General features: G+C 60.0%; 3 protein-coding genes across 15 annotated transcripts in view; 1 reads left to right on the forward strand and 2 right to left on the reverse strand.

Moving 5' to 3' along the window:
* Positions 1-1,421: 1,421 nt before the first annotated feature.
* Positions 1,422-8,752, reverse strand: RNF166 (ring finger protein 166). 6 transcript variants are annotated; one of them, XM_081275064.1, is made up of 6 exons: positions 8,545-8,752; positions 4,564-4,720; positions 4,114-4,226; positions 3,563-3,677; positions 3,247-3,410; positions 1,422-2,534 (listed from the first exon to the last, which is right to left on the reverse strand). In XM_081275064.1, exons 1-6 carry the CDS (start codon positions 8,697-8,699, stop codon positions 2,309-2,311), a joined length of 930 nt encoding a protein of 309 aa, XP_081131190.1. In that variant the 5' UTR covers positions 8,700-8,752; the 3' UTR covers positions 1,422-2,308. The 6 variants fall into 6 exon arrangements, with proteins under 6 accessions (XP_081131190.1, XP_081131195.1, XP_081131194.1 ...); XM_081275069.1 differs by lacking the exon at positions 8,545-8,752 and adding an exon at positions 8,415-8,537; XM_081275067.1 differs by having other exon boundaries at positions 2,348-2,534; positions 3,247-3,354; positions 8,545-8,751.
* A 33-nt stretch (positions 8,753-8,785) lies between these two features.
* Positions 8,786-15,410, forward strand: CTU2 (cytosolic thiouridylase subunit 2). 4 transcript variants are annotated; one of them, XR_014019736.1, is made up of 15 exons: positions 8,786-8,937; positions 9,127-9,201; positions 11,422-11,500; positions 11,674-11,733; positions 12,567-12,627; positions 13,019-13,128; positions 13,270-13,535; positions 13,604-13,739; positions 13,890-14,021; positions 14,346-14,437; positions 14,522-14,625; positions 14,700-14,838; positions 14,917-15,000; positions 15,094-15,152; positions 15,232-15,410. XR_014019736.1 is itself a non-coding variant. In XM_081275061.1 (15 exons), the coding sequence occupies exons 1-15, from the start codon at positions 8,870-8,872 to the stop codon at positions 15,368-15,370; spliced, it is 1,587 nt and encodes a 528-aa protein (XP_081131187.1). In that variant the 5' UTR covers positions 8,786-8,869; the 3' UTR covers positions 15,371-15,410. The 4 variants fall into 4 exon arrangements, 3 of the variants coding, with proteins under 3 accessions (XP_081131187.1, XP_081131189.1, XP_081131188.1); XM_081275061.1 differs by having other exon boundaries at positions 14,934-15,000; XM_081275063.1 differs by having other exon boundaries at positions 15,094-15,410.
* The window catches only part of PIEZO1 (piezo type mechanosensitive ion channel component 1 (Er blood group)), a 48,872-nt gene continuing 44,990 nt past the window's right edge, over positions 15,382-19,263 (reverse strand). For 3 of the 5 annotated variants that reach the window (XM_081275056.1, XM_081275053.1, XM_081275055.1), the window contains 8 exons: positions 19,096-19,254; positions 18,844-18,991; positions 16,893-17,309; positions 16,628-16,800; positions 16,439-16,561; positions 16,281-16,360; positions 16,000-16,189; positions 15,382-15,919 (listed from right to left, as the gene is read on the reverse strand). In XM_081275056.1, coding sequence (XP_081131182.1) covers positions 15,670-15,919; positions 16,000-16,189; positions 16,281-16,360; positions 16,439-16,561; positions 16,628-16,800; positions 16,893-17,309; positions 18,844-18,991; positions 19,096-19,254 — 1,540 coding nt within the window. In that variant the 3' untranslated portion in view covers positions 15,382-15,669. Of the gene's footprint in view, positions 15,920-15,999; positions 16,190-16,280; positions 16,361-16,438; positions 16,801-16,892; positions 17,310-18,843; positions 18,992-19,095; positions 19,255-19,263 lie in introns of all 5 variants that reach the window. The other 2 variants (XM_081275054.1, XM_081275057.1) reach the window with 1 other exon arrangement.

The following is a 19,263-nucleotide window of genomic DNA, read 5'->3' on the forward strand; positions in this document are numbered from 1 at the left end:
AGGACAGGTTGGGAGCCAGGAGCCGCATGATCCCCTGGCTCCTCCTCCTCCTCTTGGTGCTGGTTCCCTCTGGTTTAACTGGGGTCTCTGTTGTGCATGTGGCAGGCTGGTGGTTACTGTTCATCCAGGGGAGCATGGGCCACCTGGTCCTGGAGGACAGCGGCCCATCTAGCTGGGCCCAGGAAAAGGGCTCCCCTCCAGCCCTGCCCCTCTGTGACATCCTGACCCCACCTGGGACAGTTCTACCTTATTCCCCTCCCCAGGCTCCTGCCTTCCAGGTGCTCAGGTCCCCTCTGGGCCCCATTTGGCCTCCTCCCAGGCACCCTGCACACAGGCACTCACAGGAAGCCAGCAGAGCTCCTCCCTTCCTTCCCGTGGCGGTGCAGACCTCAATGACTTGGCAGACACTGTGGCCTCTGCAGATGAGACAGAGAAACTTGGTGGCGTCTCCCTGCGGGTGGGCGGTCAGCAGAGAGATGTTGTTGAGGTCAGGCCCTGCTGAGACAGGGCTTACCTCTGGGCTGCCTGGGCACTAGGGGTCATGCCCCATGACAACTCCTCTGTCAGTGGCATGCAGGCCTGGGCCTGCAAGAACAGCAACCTCAGTTCCCACGGGACAGCAGGTGGCTGCCCAAGGGTGGCAGGCTGGGCCAGCTCCCAGGGGGTGAGCACAACCAGCCCTGCTCTGAAGGCTTTCGGCCTTACTTGGTTCCAGGGTGCTGTGTCTCTGGCCTCTTCCTGGAAGGCAATGGGGAGCACAGGCTGGCTGACGTTCTGCTGATGCCCAGAACCCAGAGAGGGCCTCCCAGGCACAGAAACTGCACAGCAGATGGCAGAGAAGGTGGAACTCTGGTGTCTTCCACAAAAGCACCTGGAGGCCACTCTGCTCTTAAAGGTGTGCACGCTGGCCCAGCAACCAGGTGCCTCGAGTTACAACCTGTGGGTCTTGGGCCTGCCTGGTCCACGTCATGCTCTAAAGCTCTGCAGAACACCTTCCCCTGAGAACGACTGTCCAGAACAGAGATCTGCCTCTGGTCACCACCTGGGAACCGAGGGATCAGGGAGGCACCTGTGAGCATGGCCATAGGGAGGTGATTCTGGTTGACCTGAGGGCATAGGCACCCTGTGGCCGTGAAGGTGGCCCCTCAGAGGGTTCTGAGCAGCTGGCCCAAGGCCTGTGACCCAGGAACCCAGCCCCAGGCCAGCCAGAAATAGGAGCCTGGGGGGACATTTCAGAGGGAGACGGCCTGGCCAGGGTCTTCTCAGTGGTTCTGTGCCCCCTACAAGAGGCTAGGAAAGCAGGGAAAGGGCACCTGGGGCGGCACAGCCATAAGCAGCAGCTGCTGACTCAGACAGAGGAGGGCGGGTGCTCCCAGCGTCCTCACTGGGCACTGAGAACAGAACCAACACAGGCCTCTGCAGATGCTCAGAAACATTTAATTTTTTTTTGAAAAGACAGCAATAATTTATGCCATGGACACAACAGGAGAGCCAACAGGTATTTTCTGGCGTGACCCAGCTCCCAGCAGGCCACTGGTGGCCCCCCACGCTCTGCCACTGTCGGATGCAGTCTCTGCCTGGGAAGGATGTGGTCTGCTCTGGAAGGTGACTCTGGGCCGAGGCCAGGACCTGGCAGAGGAAGCCCCCACACTGCATGGGCCACCCTGCGTCTGTAGGCATAGCCTCGGCAGGCGGTCAGGGAGGGAGCGGTGTCTTCTCCTGGTTATCGCCAAATAAACCACAAGCCAGAGCCCCTGCTAGCAGCAGCCTGGGTTTGCCACCTCTGTTCCCTCGCAGAGGACACCAGCTGCCTCTGGTTCCAGAGCACCCACTGCTCCTGCACTCCACACACTGATCCCTTACATGTCTTTTTTTAATCTTTTTTTTTAAAAATATAATTTTGTAAATGTTCCATAAAAATACTATTCTTCCTAGTCAAACACAGATATTGCAATATGAAGGTAACTGCTTCGTCTTTGCTCTATAAAACGTGAAAAGATTATCACATGGGATAAGATAGAAAAACGCTGGGGTTTCTAAGTATCACAAAAGCCAGTACCAGGTGCGTATGTGGAAGCGAGCTGGATGCCCGACGGGCGGCGGGGCTCCTCCTCCCCGTTCCTGCAGCCGCACACCTCAGGGCACCCCATGCTTCCCAGCAAGGAGGACATCGTGGCTTGGAAGAGACAGCGACTGCTCTAAGTCCCAGATGGCAGCACCTGCCCCTCAAAGCACCGAATGCCCAGCGCGGCTGGCCAGGACCCAGGCAGCCCTGCTGATGGCAGGGGGTAGCCAGCCAGGTCCAGCCCTAGAGGCTCTTGGATGAGCCCTCCTCGTGCGGGAGATCCCACTTGGCCCGGTGAGGTGTACTCCTGGGCAGGTGTGGGGGCAGGAGGGCAACAGCCCTGTTCCTTGAGGCGGGAGGGCGTCCTGGACCCCAGGCTAGGGGCAGGTGGCTGGCTGCACCTTCAGTTCTCAGAGAGGGACAGAGCCAGGGCGGCCTGGAAGGCAGCTTCTTCATCGATGCTGTAGTCCTGGAAACAGCAAATGGAGATGGGCAAGGTCACAAGAGCCCAGCTGACCCCTGCAGAGCTGGGCTACCTCCTGGTCCCAGCTGCCCCACACAGACTCGCTCCATTGCTTCAGGTCTCCCTGATCACGGCTCACAGCACAGGACACCTGTCTACCTTCCCTAGTTCTGCACTGAAGCTGGTCCTGAGGGCGGCCTGGCCTCTGCAGACACTGCATGCCCTGACCGTGCTCCAAAGTGGATGCACGCATGGGTTTTGAGATGACAGGCAAGCCAGAAGGCTCCGAGACCTCCAGCAGTGGGCCGGAGTCGGAGGAGTCTTGGGTGGCTGGAGGCCGGCAGGGTGGGAGGTGGAGTAAACAGAGAGGGGGGCTGCCTGAGGAGAGAAGAGGCTGTGAGGGGTCCACAGGCCTAGGGGGCTCCCTTCCAGACCCACTGCAGAGGAAGACAGAGCAGAGCATGGGGAGGAGTCCTCTAGCTCCCCTCCAGAAACACCTGGGAAGCCTGGCCCACCTAGGGTGCCCTGTCCCCCAGGTGCCGCCTCAGAAACACTAGAGCGCCTGTGGCTGCTCTGGTGCCTCGTGTCCTCCAGTGGCCCCTGTGCTGTCCTGTTCCAATGGGCCCCTCAGGTTTTGTTCTGGCCTTCTGGGGACACTTGGGCCCTAAAGCTGGCTGGGTCAAGCAGGAGGAGGGAGGGGTGTGGGCAGGGCACCCACCACGAAAGTGTCATAGGAAAACTTGTGCCGGTGCAGCAGGTGCTGGAGGAAGTTGGCGCTCTTGTAGCTGGGGTCGCCCCAGGGCATGGCGGAGCAGATGGGGCACACCTGGAACAAAGGGGCCAGTATGTGGCCAGGGCTTCCCACAGGGAACTCGACCTCCACTGCCCAGGGACACATGGGGGCTCATGAGGGTTCACTGTGGCACTCACTGCACCCCAAGACTGACATGCCACCACTCCTGGGATCCTGGAAGGCCCTGGGCAGCTGGGCACCACAGGCAGTCCCCGCCCATGGCCTCCCAGCGGGCGCTCACCACTCGGTGGGGGTCACTGCGGTGGCTCTCAACACAGTGCTTCACCAACTCCTGCTGGTCCAGGTTGCGGGCGCCGCAGTAGGGGCAGGCGAAGGTAGACCTGTTTGGGATGTTGCTGGTGGAGCAGGAGGACAGTGAGCAACTGTGGGGTCAGGGAGCAAAGAGCACTGCCACCCTGCCCTCTGCTCTGTGGACTCCAGACAGGAGTCAACTGCTGCATGGCTGCAGGAGCATCGTGGTTGGCAGGCAGGAGGCAGAGCTGGAGCCCTGAAGACCACCAGCCCACACCTGCCCACACATCTGCACTCGGGTCTGACTGCTGAGAACCGCACAGGGAACCACCTCCCTCTCCCCCACCCTGGCTCAGTGGGGGTAGGAGGTGTGGCCAATGAGGAGACCCTGTGCTGCCCACCCTGGGAGGTGCCATCTCTTAGTCCATCCCCCCGCCTGGTGTGGGTCCCCATCTATGAGTGGCATGGCTTCCCTAGAGTCACTTGCCCGCTGAGCACCCCCAACCTGCTCAGAGATGGAAAGGAGGGGAGGCTTCCCACCTGGGGATGGGCTGGGACGTGGGTACCACAGGGACGAACTTGGGGCAGTTGGCCATCTGCTCCCGGACCTTCAGGCAGGAGGAAATGTGCACTCTCATCTTCGCCAGGGTGACCTAGGAGACAGGCAGGGAGGTGAGGCTGGCTCAGTCTGCAGCCGTGGCCACGCCTTCTGCTCCTAGGAGACCTGGAGGCCCTAGCAGCTGCATTCCAGCAAGGGGAAGGGGCATACCTGCTGAGGGAACCAACTGGAGACACCCCAACAGGTCACCTCTGCTGGAGGGAGCGCCCCAGCAGGACACCCCTTCCAGCTGGCCAATTCCAGTCACCTTGCCCTAGCACCTCAGTCTCCCCTGGCAATTGGACAAGGTGGCAGGCTCTGCAGCCTGAAGCCTCCCCTCCCGCCCTGCCCCAGGAGGTCAAGTGCTCTGCCCCCAGAGGTCAAGCGTGTACCTTTTTGTGGCAGCCCCGGCAGGGTGCCTTGTAGGAGGACAGCTGCTTCTCCACATGTGCAGCCTTGTCCACTTTCTTTGGGTCAAAGGGCAGGCGGCAGAGCGGGCATAGGGGGGATGGCACCTGCAGGCACGGCTGGAGGCACTCCCCACAGAACCTGCAGGGGACATGGGCCTGAGGGCTGGTGGCCAGCATGGGCCTCATGGAGGCCACTTCTCATGCACTAGCACACAGGACTCGCTGTTCAAACATTCCTGGAGATGGCTATGCCCGTGCCCAAGGCCCACCAGAAGGATGGGCACCATCTGGCTAAAAGATGAGCAGGGTCCCCTCCCAGCAATGGGGCTGCTGTGTCCTGAGGCTGGGCAGAGTCACGGCTTCAGCCTCCAGCACAAGTGGCCCTACAGGAGGGGGAGGTTCTGTCCCACGGGCTCCTAGTCACGGTGACAACAGAACCTCAGAGGGCAGGGGACAGCCTAGGAGCACAGAGAGTAAAATCACTAACAATTGTGGGAAGGGCCCTGGACTCACTGGACAGCACAGAGCTGAAGCTGGCCAGTTTGTCAACTGGGGACAGCTTCCTCGGCAGGAGGGGCTCAGTGACAGGAAGGGCTGTACTTGGGCTGGCTCAGGTACTGGACAAACACTCAAGGCAGAGGTCCCCTGTGGCCCCTGAGCTCTAGCCAACATCACCTGGAGAGACTGTCCAGAGCCCTGCTTGCTGGCAGCAGGGGCCTGGCCTGGCCTGCCCACACTCCAGCCTGCGTTCACACCACTTCCACCTGCCGCTTGCCAGTAGGGGGCGCCAGCTGCACAGGATGACCTCAGCACAGCTTCACCAGCAGCACTGTGGGGACAGCCCGCTCAACAAAACTCCTGAACACAAGGACACAGACTCCAGCCCTGAGGACGGAGCTCAGTTGGAGGAGGCAGAGCTGGCCCAGCCCCAACAGAAAGATGGAGAATTTGCAGACTGCAGGAAGTTCCCTGCATGCTGAGCAGGCTGGCCATGGGGTAAGGACGGGGAAGCCAGGCTGGACGGAGGGGATGTGGGAACGGTCCTGAATTTAGAGATGACTCAGTTAAGGTTAAGGCCAGAGTTCCTCACATGATCTCATCCCCTCTCAAGAGAAGGTCCTTCTTGTGGTGCCCAGAGCTTGAGGCACCTTCGTCCCTCTTCCTGCCCTCTGCCATCTGGCTAGTCAGATTATCCTGCACCTGAAAGGGGCCAGACTCATCCTAAGACCTAAGGACTTCCAGGACACAAAAGTTCCTATGAGCCTTTCCTGCAGAGTAGAGGGCCTCAGTCACTTTCTCCGAGTGGGGTGGGGGTCTCGCCAGCACCACGTATCACTCCAGTGCTGTCCCTGGCCCCAGGGTTTGGTGAGCCTGAGGAAGGGGCTGGCAAGGCCAGGCACAAGGTGTTCATGGCGGCAGACAGTGGCAGCATCCAGCTGTCCAACAGCGTGTGGATGTGACACTGGTGGAGGAAATGTGAGAGGAGCAAAGCAGCGACATACATGGGCCTGCTCGGGCCTCACCTGCTCAAGGCAGAGTTCCCCTGTGGCCCCTGAGCTCTAGCCAAGGGCGACACCAAGGCCTTGTGCTATGGACGGGGCTGCCATACGAAGTTCCAGCAGACACACCTAATGATGGAGGCAGACCTGCAGCGGCCAGGGCTGGGGAGGACAGTGTGCACTGGGCTCCTTTCCAGGGCGGAGTGTTCTACACCATGGGGAGTTTGTGCGACTGTGTGAACGCATTGGCTTCATCTCAGTGGAATCCTTACTACCCATAGCAGGCAGGGCCACATGAAAAGGTCAGGCTGAGTCGCAGCCACTTCTTCCAGAAGACAGCATGCCCTGTATTCCTGTGCAGGATGCAAGAAAGCTCAGGAGGAACCTGATCCACCTGCAGGGTGACTCCTGAGTCACAGCCCTTTAGGAGCAGAAAGCAGACTAGAACACTCACAGATAAGGCACAGCTCTTGACCAGGTGTGCAGTGACTACCACCCTGGCACACTGTGGGCCAGCAGCCGCAAGCAGCAGCTTCCCCCACAGAAAGTCCCCCTGCGTCTGCTTAGGGTCTTCTGCAGCCCAGTGAGGTGGCTGAGAACGGTGGGAGTGGGGCCAACTTGCCTAGCACTTGGGACTGCCCAGGATGGGCTGCAGGTCAAATGGCACCAACCAATGTCACTTTGCTCTGGGCTCCTGTACACACCAGGGAGCTAGGAAGGGCCCGTTTCAGAGATCCACAAGGCTATCAGGCCTGTCTTCTCAGGCAAGCCTGACAGCTGTCCCACTGCAGGCTGCCTTACAAAGGCTTCCTGGGAAGCCTCATGGTTGTGTGTGTCCTGGCCCACTTGCTTCTGGACTGGATATGGCTCACACCCTAGGCTGTTCCTTAGGCAGCAGGCAATAGCTCCTTTGGGGCCCTAAGGCAATGTCTGCGAGCTGCTCCATTGAGGTTCCTCTTGCCCAAAGCTCAGGCTTGAAGACTCCCCTACCATCACCTCCTCTGCGACCAGGCAGGGCCCCTCTCACCACAGGGAAGCCAGTCTTCAGAAGGGAAATGGCTCTGGAGCTCATGACAAGGAAAGAATCAGACCATCAATGAACTTTTAACAAGGTGACAGGATGTGCCCTTAAACCTTCTGTGTTCATCTGCACACCTCTCTCAGTTGCACCTGACAGACAAAGGAAGTCAGAGGCAGGCAACAGCCAGGAAATGAAGCCAGCAAAGTGGGAGGAAATCTTTTCAAGGCAGAGGCCACACAAAGGGTTCTTAAGGATCAGCAATGAGAAGAGCTGACAAGAAAGATGCTTCTCAGTTCCCTGGAGTCTCCATCCTGTCATGCAGTTCTCACTTTAAGAAAAGACCAATTTTGGAAAAGAGAGAGGGAAAATACTGATTTGTACAGATTGAGAAACCAAAAGGCTGTGGCCCACATCACGGTGAAGGTGCTGGTTCCAGGGAGACACTGCACCAAACCTATAAAGGGTTTCCAAAATGCAGACAAGCCTCACAGTCCTCTCAACCAGAGTCTGGAAGATGCAGAAGACAACACACCTACTAGCGTGTGCTCACAAGAAACAAGTCTCTATCGGAGCCTGCCCTGCCAAAATGTCACAGCTAAGCAACTGAGTAGGAGCAGGGCACCACTCTCTGGTATAAGCAAGTGTCTGTGCTGCCTGACACCAGGGGGCAGGAATGTGAGGCAGCTCTGGATCCTGACACCATCCTCATCCTTGGATGACAAGCAGGCACACACGCCCACCCAGCAGTTCCAGTTCCCTCTCTGCAGCAGGAGCCTCCAGACAGCTGCCTTTGTTTGCAAAAATGTTCTAGGGCTTCCTACCATGCTGGGTGCACCTTGCCCATCCCCACTCCCTGGAACCAGCACCCAGCTTCCTGAGCAGCATGGCCACTGCTGGGAAGCCCTCCAGCCCCCTCTCCCCATCCCCAGAATCGCTCCAGAGCTGTATCATGCAGCACTTAGGGGAGGTAGGAGCGCACACTCATGTTGACTCCTTCCCAACCGGGCTGGAGCTTCAGAGGTCTTGGACTTGAGCACAGCTCTGGGCCAGGGGGGAGCTACATGCTCCAGGTTCAGTTCCTGAAACGCTGGAAACCCCTGCAGGATGCCTGGGGTCCGGTCCCCTCCATGCCGGCCTGCATTCTGGCGTGACCCCAGTCCTTCAAAACAAAACAGCACCAGGCTCCAAACGAGCCCCCCCAACTGAAGGGCACTCCTTTCCTCTGTCGTCAGAGCGAGCGGACAGCGGGTGGACAAACAGTTGACAGCACACGCCACAAGTCATTTATTTGCGTTGCCCGCCCGTCTGCACACCTCGGGGCCCCGCGCGGCGGCGGCGGCCTCTGAGCACCCGGGGCTCGGGCGGCGGTGGCACGGCCCTGACGCCCGCAGGCCGCCGCCGCGCCCGGCCGTCCCCCTCCCGCGGCTCCCGGCGCGCGCTCACGTGTGGCCGCAGCCGCCGATGGCCACGGGCCGGTGGTACACCTCCAGGCAGATGGGGCAGCTGAACTGCGCCTCCAGGCCGCTGTCGCCGCCCGCGGGCCCGGCCGGCGGCTGCCGCTGCTGCGCCGAGGCCACCAGGCTGCGGAACATCGCCATCCCGGGCCAGGCCGCTGCCGCCGCCCCCCCCCCGTCCTGGCCGGCCGGGCCCGCGTCACCGCCGCGCCGGCGCCGCGTGACGTCACGGGGAGCGCCCGCCACGGTCCCCGGAGACGTCATCGGGGCGCGCCCGCCTGGCTGCAGGCGCTCCGGAGGCGGCGGGCGCGGCCATGTGCCAGGCGGGCGAGCACTACGCGGAGCCGGCGCCCCGGGAGCCCCCGCCGGCGCCCAGGCCGGGGTGAGAGCCGCGGGCGGCTCGGACGAGCCCTCGCGTCCCCTGCGGGCGGAGCGGGAGGCCTCCGGCCCGGGCCGGCCTCGGGGGCAGCCGGGAGGGAGCGCGCGTCGGTGCCTGGCCCCGCGCGGGGCGGGAGCGGGCGACCGTGCGACCGTGCGACCGTGCGACCGTGCTCTCTCTGGTTCTCCCAAGCCGGGCGCAGAAGTGCGTGAAGTGCCGGGAAGGCCTGCCGGTGGTGGTGATCCGAGCGGGCGACGCCTTCTGCCGGTGAGCCGCGCGAGCCCGCCGTCGCTGCTCCGAGTGGCCCTGGGGCCTGTCGTGGAAGTGGGGCGCCACTGCCAGGGGGCTGGGCAGTCCCGGAGGGCACCTGTGGGGAGCGTGGAGAGCGGGCGGCGGCGACCAGGGGCGGGTGCTCCGGGTGGGACGGCGGCGGGGCGGGGGTCAGAGTTGGAGGGAGAGCTCCGGCCTCCCCGGGCCGCTGGACCGAAGCCTGGGCTTCTCCCGAGGGCCCGGGGCTCGGGTACCTCCCGTGGTGTCTGTGACTCTGGCCGCGCTCGTTTCTTTTGGCCAGTGACAGCTTGGTGTTCCCGTTTTCCCTAGGTTGTAGCTCCCCAGGGTTAGGGTTAGATCTCTCCTGTGTTAGCCCTCTCATTCTTCCGGCGGTGTGCCTTATTTTGTATAGCATGTTTATTGGGGGAGTTACCTCATGTCTTTAAGTTGGTCCCCAGAAATCTTGGGCTTTGTTTTTTAAAAAATGTGACAATTAATATGAATGATTATACTAGATATACTACTTAAAAATATAAATATATATGCAACATAGTAGATGTAATTTTCTTTTATAATTTATTTTTATTGCTATTTTTTCTTATGGGGCTTTTTTTTTTTAAGCCAGGATTGAATTCAGGGACTTCTAACTACTGAGACAAACCCCCAGCCTTATCTATCTATTTATTTATTTATTTTGAGACAGGGTCTTGCTAAATTGCTTAGGGCCTCCTCAAATTGCTGGGCCTGGCTTTGAACCCGAAATCCTCCTGCCTCAGCTTCCTGAATCACTAGGATTACAGGTGTGTGCCACCACGCCTGGCTACTGGGAGGCTGCTTTTAAAAATGTTCCTGGGAGAGGAAGAGAGTAAGGAGATTATTTTCCAAACACTTCCTCATTCCTAACCATCCTATATGTGTGGTCTTGAGAAGGGGTGGGAGGCCAGCTCTCCTGGTGCAAGTTTTGAGAATCTAGGTTTTGAGTGAGGCGCTCTGGTGACTCAGACCAGGCATGTGTAGAAACTCTGGCCTTTCCTGGCCCCTGGGAGAGTGGTTTTGTGAGTTCAAAGCCCTTGTTCACAGGAACCCACCACACTGGAACCCAGCTGGCAAAGCAGGGAATGAATGGCAGGGTTCTCCTCACCCACAGCCTCACCCTTGCCTCCTCATGATCAGACTGTCCTCACTGAGCTGCACCCTGGGAAGTCACTTTCTGTGTCCAGGCACTGGACTGGACCTTGGGCTCATCATTTTACCTTGAAACACTGAGCTGCTGTGGGGTAGAAATGTTGGCTCCTGTACCAAGTGCTCATTCGGTGTTGGGAGGCATTGCCATGGACACGGGGTGTTTCTGACAGGAAGGAAGCAGACCTGGGGCACAGGCAGCCTCTCACAGAAGCCTTGCTCCCCTTGTATCCAGCATTGCTCTACCCTGGCTGCATGCCAGGGATGCCAGAGTTTTGTTTCTTTGTGGTGCGGAGGGTCAGACCCAGAGCCTTGTGCATGCTAGGCAAACTGAGCTACAACCCAAGAAAAACTTTTAAAATGGAAACTGCTGGGCCTGGGAATCTGACTCAAGTCAGGGAGGGGTCCAGGAGCCAGCTGGAATGCTTTTGAGGGCACAACCTCTTGTGCCCTGCTGGAAGTTCTGCTCTGGGTTCTGGAGACCCCAGGCTTCTATTTGCTTGTGCTTCAGGGCCATTCATGCTTCAGTGGGCTTGGCATGCTGGAGTCTCTGGTGGGTGGGCCTGGAGACCCCGAATGTTAGGCACTCTCTGCAATTTATACAGTGCTCCCCTCTCCCCCTGACATTACTCCAGGGGTTGCGCTGCTGCCTGAAGGGCTCAAAACCAGGTTGTCAGCATGTTTCTTCTGAGTTGCTTCTGGCGGGCCTGTTGTTGAAGTGGAGGCACCACTGCCCTGGGGCTGGAAGGTCTCTGAGGGAGCTTATTGGGAGAGTTGAGAGCAGGACTCAGGCCCTGCCCCATCTCTTCTGCCAAAAGCCTTCCTGAGCACTCATGGGGTGTTAGATGCAGCCCCATGCCCTGTGTCGCTCACACCTGCTGGGGTCTGGATGGGACTCCAAGAACCTTAGTGCCCCCTGGGGAAGCCCTTTTGCCAGGTGCTGGTAGAGCCTCTCTGTGCAGATGCTGCCCCTAAAAGGCTGAGTAACCCAGTGGGGCCCCAGGTTGCTGCCTGTGCTGAGCATCTGTCTTGCAGGGACTGCTTCAAGGCCCTCTACGTGCACAAGTTCAGAGCCATGCTGGGGAAGAATCGGCTCATCTTTCCTGGTGAAAAGGTAGATCTGGGGCCCTGCTCTCAATACCTGGTTGGTGCCTCTTCTGCAGGCAGCCTCTCCCCACTGTAGCCCATCTGGGCTTTGAGGGTGGGCTTGGTATCTGGGGCTACCCACGGGTGTGGGGGCACGTGGTGTTGAAAGCACGTGTCCTGGCTAATATTTCTTCTCCCCAGGTGCTCTTGGCATGGTCTGGGGGTCCTTCGTCCAGCTCCATGGTCTGGCAGGTACTTGAGGTGGGTCTATACTACCCTCTAGGCCAGGCTACTGGGCCCAGCTGGGGTGGGGAGCCTTCCTTCTCAGCCAGCACTGAAGGGCAGTTGGTTGGCACTAGGAAGCATCACAGCCCCCAGCTGGGATGTGTGTAGGCGGAGAGGCAGCACATCAGGAGGGACAGAGGGAGTAGGTGGGACTTGAGTTGCCAACCTGGACTACAGGAGTACCTGAGGGCTCCCCTAGGGCTCGGGGCCTTGGCAGAGGGGAGGGTATGCACACTTCCTCCACGCTTCCTGGGGGGCAAAGCTTCATGGGGCTGGTGAGGAGGCAGTAGCCACTGGGATGGGGTGGGGGTGTCAGCCTGGCTAAGGGCACTAGCCCAGATAGGCCCCTGCCTGCAGGGTGATGAAGCTGTTTTGTAGCATCTGGCACTGCTCCTTCCATGCCCACAATGCCCCCACCTCCAGTGCCTTGTTGCCTCTGTTCTTACTGCAAGAGTGTTTTCTGAGTGGTCCAAGGTGCCCAGGCAGGTGGCACAGTGGCCCCTGTGGACCTAGCTGCTGGTCTCAGAGGTTCCTGGGACATCAAGGAGACTGGTGAAAGCAGGTTCTGAGGCTTCTACAGACAGATGTATTTTTCACTGGGGAAGAAAGACCTGTGGCCCACTCCTCAGCAAGGGCAGAGCCTCACCCACAGGGTCTGCCTGGCCCAAGTCTGAGTGCCTTTGTTTACTAAAAGGGGGCTCTTTCCTCCTTTTGGGTTGGCTTTAAAGCCAGAGAAATATTCTTTGCCAGAAAATACCCCATGGGTTCTGGCCAGGGTCTGAGCTCCCAATCCTGACTTCTTTCTCCAGGGCCTGAGTCAGGGTTCTGCCAAAAGACTACGTTTTGTGCCAGGGGTTGTCTATGTTGACGGTATGTGGGGTCAGGCCCCAACTGGGACCTTTTCCTGAAGGAGACTATGCATTGGACAGCACCCTTGTCCTGGGGTCTCAGACTGTGTTGGAAAGTTGGTGGGGTGTGGGGACAGGAGCACCTGCCTGGCCCCATCATGGGTCCAGTGGCTAAAAAGGGCAAGTTTGGTACTGGTGCCAAGGGGTGGGTGTGGAGGTCTGGGACATCTCTAGCCACTGCCTGCTCTGAAGATGGCCCCAGAGGAAAGCGGTGGGCACCTGCCATCCCCCCAGAAGCTACTGCCCTTCAGAGTGCAGCCTGGCAGGAAGTTCTTCATGGAGTCAGCCCCTTAGCCTGCTCTGCTCAGGCTTTTCCTCTGCAAGCCCTAACCCCTCTTGCCTGGGATCTGCAGAGGGAGCAGCCTGTGGTCAGAGCCCAGAGGACAGAGCAAAGACTCTGGCTGAGGTGAAGTCAGTCCTACAGAACATCGGCTTTCCGTGGCACACAGTTGCTTTGGAAGAGGTGAAAGGCCCGGGAGGCGACTGTTGGGGTGCCATAGGGCCACGTGCCTGCTTGCTGGGGCAGCCCTGGAACTTAGCTCCCCACTGGTGTTGGAGGGCAGGTGCGCGCTTTGCCTCACCACGCTCTCCTGTGTTCTGGAAGGTGTTTGGCCTGCCACCAGCAGTGCTGCAGGGCTCTGCCCAGGAGCCAGTGGGGACGGAGGAGGCCTACAAGTCTGCTGTGGACAGCTTCCTCCAGCAGCAGCATGTGCTGGGTGGGGAACAGACACACCAGCCCCACACCCAGGACTCCTCGGGGCCCTGCAGCCTGGGCAGGTCCCCCACAGCCACCCAGACTGCGGCCCTCTGCAGACTGTTCGACTCTGTGAGGACACTCACAGCCAAGGAGGAGCTGCTTCAGACCCTGCGGTGAGCCACCCCCAGGGGCCCTGCCCTTTGAGACCTCCATTGTCTGCAACCCTCTGCTTCTGCCATAGGACCCACCTCATCCTGCATGTGGCCCGAGTCCATGGCTACTCCAAGGTGATGACCGGTGATAGCTGCACTCGCTTGGCCATTAAGCTCATGACCAATCTGGCCCTGGGGAGAGGGGCCTTCCTGGCTTGGGACACGGTATGTAGGACCTGGACACGGGGTGCCCCTCCCCACACTTATCCCTTGGCTTCCTGCGCAGGATCATTTGTTGGTCCTGGAGACTCCCACATGGAAGAGGGTCCTGGGACCTTCCTGCAGGCGGGGTAGCCTGACTGCACCCACCCTTAGGGCTTCTCGGATGAGCGGCATGGGGATGTGGTGGTGGTGCGCCCCATGCGGGACCACACGCTGAAGGAGGTTGCCTTCTACAACCGCCTGTTTGCTGTCCCCTCTATCTTCACACCAGCCATTGACACCAAGGTGGGCCCACCAGGTTAGCTGCAGGGGTGGGAGTGGCCTCCTCTGGGCTGACACTAGGGCCTCAGTACTTGTCACCTGCCTCTGGTAGTGCCAGTAGTAGGGTCCTCTGGGCACACCTGCTCCTTGGAGGGGTAGCTGGTACCCTGTCCTGTCTCTGAGGGGAATGATGGGGTGGCCCTTTGGAAGTGGGTTCTGTGCTGCTTTCCCCAGAAAGGGTAGACCCAAGGGCTGGCTGTGTGGAGCCACTCCAGGGGACCTTGGTCTCAGCCTGAGGGCTGCCCCTCTGCACTAGGGCCCTCCCTTAGCCCTATCCAATTTCCCTAGGCCCCTGAAAAGGCCAGCATCCACCGGCTGATGGAGGCCTTCATCCTGAGGTTGCAGACCCAGTTCCCCTCCACCATCAGCACTGTGTACAGGTAGGTGTGAAGGGGCACTCTGCTTGGGGGGGCACAGAGCCCCCGGCCAGGGCCCCCATGGGACCACTCACCACCCTCTTGCAGGACAAGTGAGAAGCTGGTAAAGGCCCCCCGGGAGGGCTGTGCTGCCGGCCCTGCAGGGCCCCGCTGTCTCCTGTGCTTGTGTGTGCTGGACGTGGACACTGATGGTCTGCACCTGGGGTGCTGGGTTGGGGAGGGAGTGGGTGTGGGTTCAGGAGCTCCAGGTTCCCTCTGCTTACAGACAGTGCCACAGCTTTTGGAGCTCAGACCTCGCATCTCTCCCAGACACTGCTGTCCACCCCGCCAGCTGAGGCTGGGACAACCACAGGGCCTGGCTGCGTTGCAGGGGAGGGCCAGGCCTGCTGCAGGGCAGCCTGCAAGTGAGTCCTTGCTCCATCTGTGGCCAGCTGGGGTCTGGGGGACCATGGCCTAGGGCAGCACCAGGACCAGGCACACAGCTCAGCTATGTCCACAGGAAGGGTGTCCAGGCCCAGGTCATGGAACAGCTGTGCTATGGCTGCCGGGTGAACATGAAGGACCTGGTGAGTAGGGCCGCCCTGCACCACTAGAGCCCTTGCTCCCAGCTGTCAGGTGGGCTGGGGCACAGCTCCTCACCTACACGGCTTCTATCGCAGCCTTCTCTGGACCCTCTGCCCCCCTACATCCTGGCCGAGGCCCAGCTCCGCAGCCAGAGGTACTGGTGACCCCTCTGCTGGAAGGCTCCTGGTGGGTGGGAGCCCTTTGGGGTGGGTTCCCACTGCACACTTCCCCAGGGACTGGGTCATGCCAGAGGTCCAGGAGTACCTGATCGAGGACAGTGACTCTGAGGCAGAAGATGCGCTCGCCCAGCCCCCAGGAGCAAGGCTGACCACACAGGAGCAGGGAGGCGAGAATACAGGGACTGGCCTGTGACTGTCCATGTGTATAAATAAAAATGTTTTTAATTAGAAAACTCTACAGTACGCATGGGGAAGGGAGGGCCAGGCCCCCAGGCTCGGTGTGGCCAGTCCTGGGCCCACAGGGGCAACAGGTGGGGACATAGCATCCTTCTGACAGCAGCATCAGGGCTCAGGTGGGCCAGGGAGGATGTGTCACAGCTCATGGCCCTGCCTGGGGACAGCTGTGCCCCTGGCCCAAGGAGCACCACTGGCCCTGGTGGCCCTGCTGCCTGTGGGGCGGTGCCTTCATTCCCGGTGCCAGGAGCCAGGCTCCTACTCCTTCTCGCGCGTCCACTTGATCATGGTCTCTGGGGAGCGGTACAGGAAGATGAGCTTGGCGTACAGCTCCTCCTCCAGCTCCAGTTCTCGGGTCTCGCGCACCAGGAAGATGTCCTGGCACAGCTTGAGGATGCGGTCCACAAAGGGCAGCTCCTCGAACATGATGGAGTGGGAGGCCTCGCTGAAGAAGCCCCTCACGAACTTGCCGATGACGAGCACGATGGACACGTACAGCCCCACGATCCTGCAGGGCGACCAGTGAGGCTGGGCTGCTGCCAGAGCCCCCCACCAGCATCATGGGGTGTCCCCAGGCCCCTCACTCACCCGTAGCCGGCCAGGAAGCCCAGGCTGGGGGGGCTGACCTTGTCGCTGAAGATCACCATGGGCAGCAGGTTGCAGTCCATGTGGCAGTCCTGCAGCTCCACCACCCACCACTCCAGGAAGCCGGCGGCCCCCGTCCCCACCTGCTCCCTCCGCAGCTGGATGCGCACACCTAGGTAGTCGGCTTCCTCGTCTGGGTCAGAGCCAGCGGGGGATGGTTGGAACCAGGAGCGCCCCCCCCCCCCCAGCCCAGGTGGTCCCGGCCCCTAGTTGCCCACACTCACTGGGCTGCAGCTGCTTCACGGGGTTGGCTTCAGGCCCGTTGGGGGCACGGATGTACTTGGGGAAGAGGTGGGGGATGACCCTATGGGGAGAGCACATGGGCTGGGTCAGGCCCAGGGCTCCCCCAACCCCTGCCCACCCCACCAGGACCCCCACTCACACGGACTGGTCAGAAGTGCCCTCCAGCAGGCGGGCCAGCTGCCGCCGTGCCGAGCTGTCAGGGGCCAGCTCCAGGGTGTGCTTCTCATTGGTGTACTCCACCTTGCCGCCCTTGGCCAGGTCCCTGGAGGTGGACAAGCATGAGCCCCTGCAGGGAGCACCCACCAAGTCCCCAGGGCACAGCACCCACCTCTGGAAGTTCCAAATAAAGCGCAGGGTGATGTCAGCAGTGCCGTTGTACAGTTCTCGCTTCATTTGAGCCCGACTTGGGGGGCTGATGCGCCACAGGGCCCCAGAGCTGCCCTCGATGTGAGCTGTGACGATGTCCTCGGGACTATACTGGCTAATGAACTGCATGGCCAGCTGTGGCATGGCATGCTTCAGTGGGGGTGGCCACCCCCACACCCACCAGGCCATCCCCTCTCACCACATGGACACAGCCGGGGGCCACTCACCGGGTGGGTGTCAAACTGCCGGGACAGTTCCTCATAAGCTTCAGGTGTAAAGGGCACGATGGACGGCTGCTGGGCACTCATGGTGAACAGGGGCTGGCGGGGGACAGGGCAGCTGGTGGGCAACAGCGTGGGTGATGGGGAACCTGGGGGCCACGGACAGGCTGGGGTGGCGCTCGGTGAGACATCGGGGAGCAGAGGGGCCTGGCCCTGCTTTCCAAGGCAGCTCACCTCATAGCCGCCCAGCTTGAGAGTGACAGTGACATCGATGGGCTGGTTGACAACGCCGACCACGGAGCGCACCAGTGACATGAAGAGCAGCGGGAACCAGATGATGGCGATGAGGAAGACGATGATGAGGCCGCCCATGCCGTACTTGACGACCTTCTTCTTCCTCTGCCCCTTGGGCTGGGGGTATTTCTGGGGCAAGACACAGGTCACCCAGCCCCTCAGGGCCATGGTCTCCAGCCTCCAGCTGGGGTCAGCACACAGCTACGGTGGCCAGCCTGGGGCAGAGTGGGCACAGACACGCAGCTGGACCTAGACAGGCCAGGTGTCCAGTGGGAGCATCCCCAAGGAATGCGCTGGCTTGGCCCAGCCTGCAGGCAGCCCCCCGGCAGCCAGGCCCCAGGGCCTGAGCCTCAAGGCATCATCTTACGACCTCTCAGGCTAACAAGACAGGAGCCATGAAGGGAAGAAAGTAAACTTGTGCTTCCAAAGACACCAGCCTGGGAGCACGTCACGTCCCCAAACGAGCTGTCTGGAGAGGACCAGAATACACACAGCAGCGGCAGCTCACTTCCCTGAGCACATCCCCAGCCTGTTTTACTTTGAGATAGTTCTTGCTACAGTCTCAAACTTGGGATCCTCCTGCCTCAGCCTCCCCAGTTGCTGAGATTATAGGTGGGCACCCCCGCTCCTGGCTGCCACTTATTTCATGTCAGGAAATGAGCCCTTGTACTGCTAGTAAGAGTGAGTAGCTGCTTAGAAAGCAGCTCCTTAAATCCTAGCCAGAGCCTGCCCACAGGTCCAGGGCGCCTCCATAGATGGACGCCCACACACTCATGAGAGACTGATGTCGACAGCAACACTACTCAAGGAAAATCCATCACTGGGGAGGCACAGGCAAGCGAACGGGGTCTTTGCAGACCATGGAGTATTATGCGAGCATAAATAGGAGTGCTGACTTCCCCTAGGTGGGAGAACTTTAGAAACATGGTGCTGTGGGCCTGTTTGTGGAAGGCCTCTGACAGGCACAACCAGATGGGAAGCAAACTGCAGACTGCCAGGGCTGAGGCGGAGGAATGGCGTGACAGGACTTCTTTAAGATCCACTGCACTGGTAGCTGTCAGTGTGCTGAACACCACCCATGTGTGCACTCTAAAAACGGCTAAGTTGTACGGAGGAACACACCAGCGACCATGTGGCCTTTCCTCCCCCACTAAGCCTCTGGGCTGCTGCCCTGCTGAGCGCCCACCTCTAGAAGGCCAAGGCCGCGGCCCCCTGCCTGGAGGAGTTCTGTTTATCTTTTGGTGCTGGGGATTGAGCCCAGGGGCACTCGACCCCTGAGCCACATCTCCAGGCCTATTTTTATTTAGAGATGGTCTCACTGAGTTGCTTAGTGCATTCTTTTGCTGAGGCTGGCTTTGAACTCAAGATCCTCCTGTCTTAGCCTCTCAAGCCGCTGGGATTACAAGTGTGTGCCACTGCACCTGGACACTTGATTTATTGAGACAAGGTCCCTGAGTTGCCCAAGCTGGCTTTGAACTTTACCTCCTCCTGCCTCGGCCTCCCGAGTTGCTGGGATTATAGGCATTTGCCACCATGCCTGGGCTCCAGAGGGTTTCGGAGAATCCTTCCTTTGACCTGTGGTTGGCTTCTGGCCTCCTGTCCACATAGGCAGAGCCTCTGGGGAAGCAGTACCCTGCTGTCCCTCCCCCAGGCCTGGTCCTACCTTCTCTGTCTCTCGACTACACTTGATGATGAAGATGTTGGCGTAAATGTCCTCCACACACATCCAATTTGACAGGGACAGGGTGGTGTCTGTCCACACCCAGTCCATGACTGCCCGTAGCTCCACCAGGAATGGCACCAGCCGGAACCTGCCAGGTCAGGATCCCATCAGGAGGGTCTCCCATGCTAGCTCTGACAAGCTACCTAGCCCAGCTGCCCCTGGCTCTCGGTGACCCCTGGGAAGACCACTCACCCCTGAAAAAGGAAGAGGTTCAGGTGGTTGTACTTCTTGGTGAGGAAGTTGCCCAGGATGCGGGTGGGGTAGCCGCAGCGGATCTGGTAGGCGGACAGGGCAAAGTAGATGCACTTCACGAAGTACCACAGCTGGGCCACGGCATTCTGGCTGAACATCCTGGGACAG

The sequence above is a fragment of the Spermophilus citellus genome, assembly GCF_964194105.1.
Source record: "Spermophilus citellus genome assembly, chromosome: 18".
Lineage (NCBI taxonomy): Eukaryota > Metazoa > Chordata > Mammalia > Rodentia > Sciuridae > Spermophilus > Spermophilus citellus.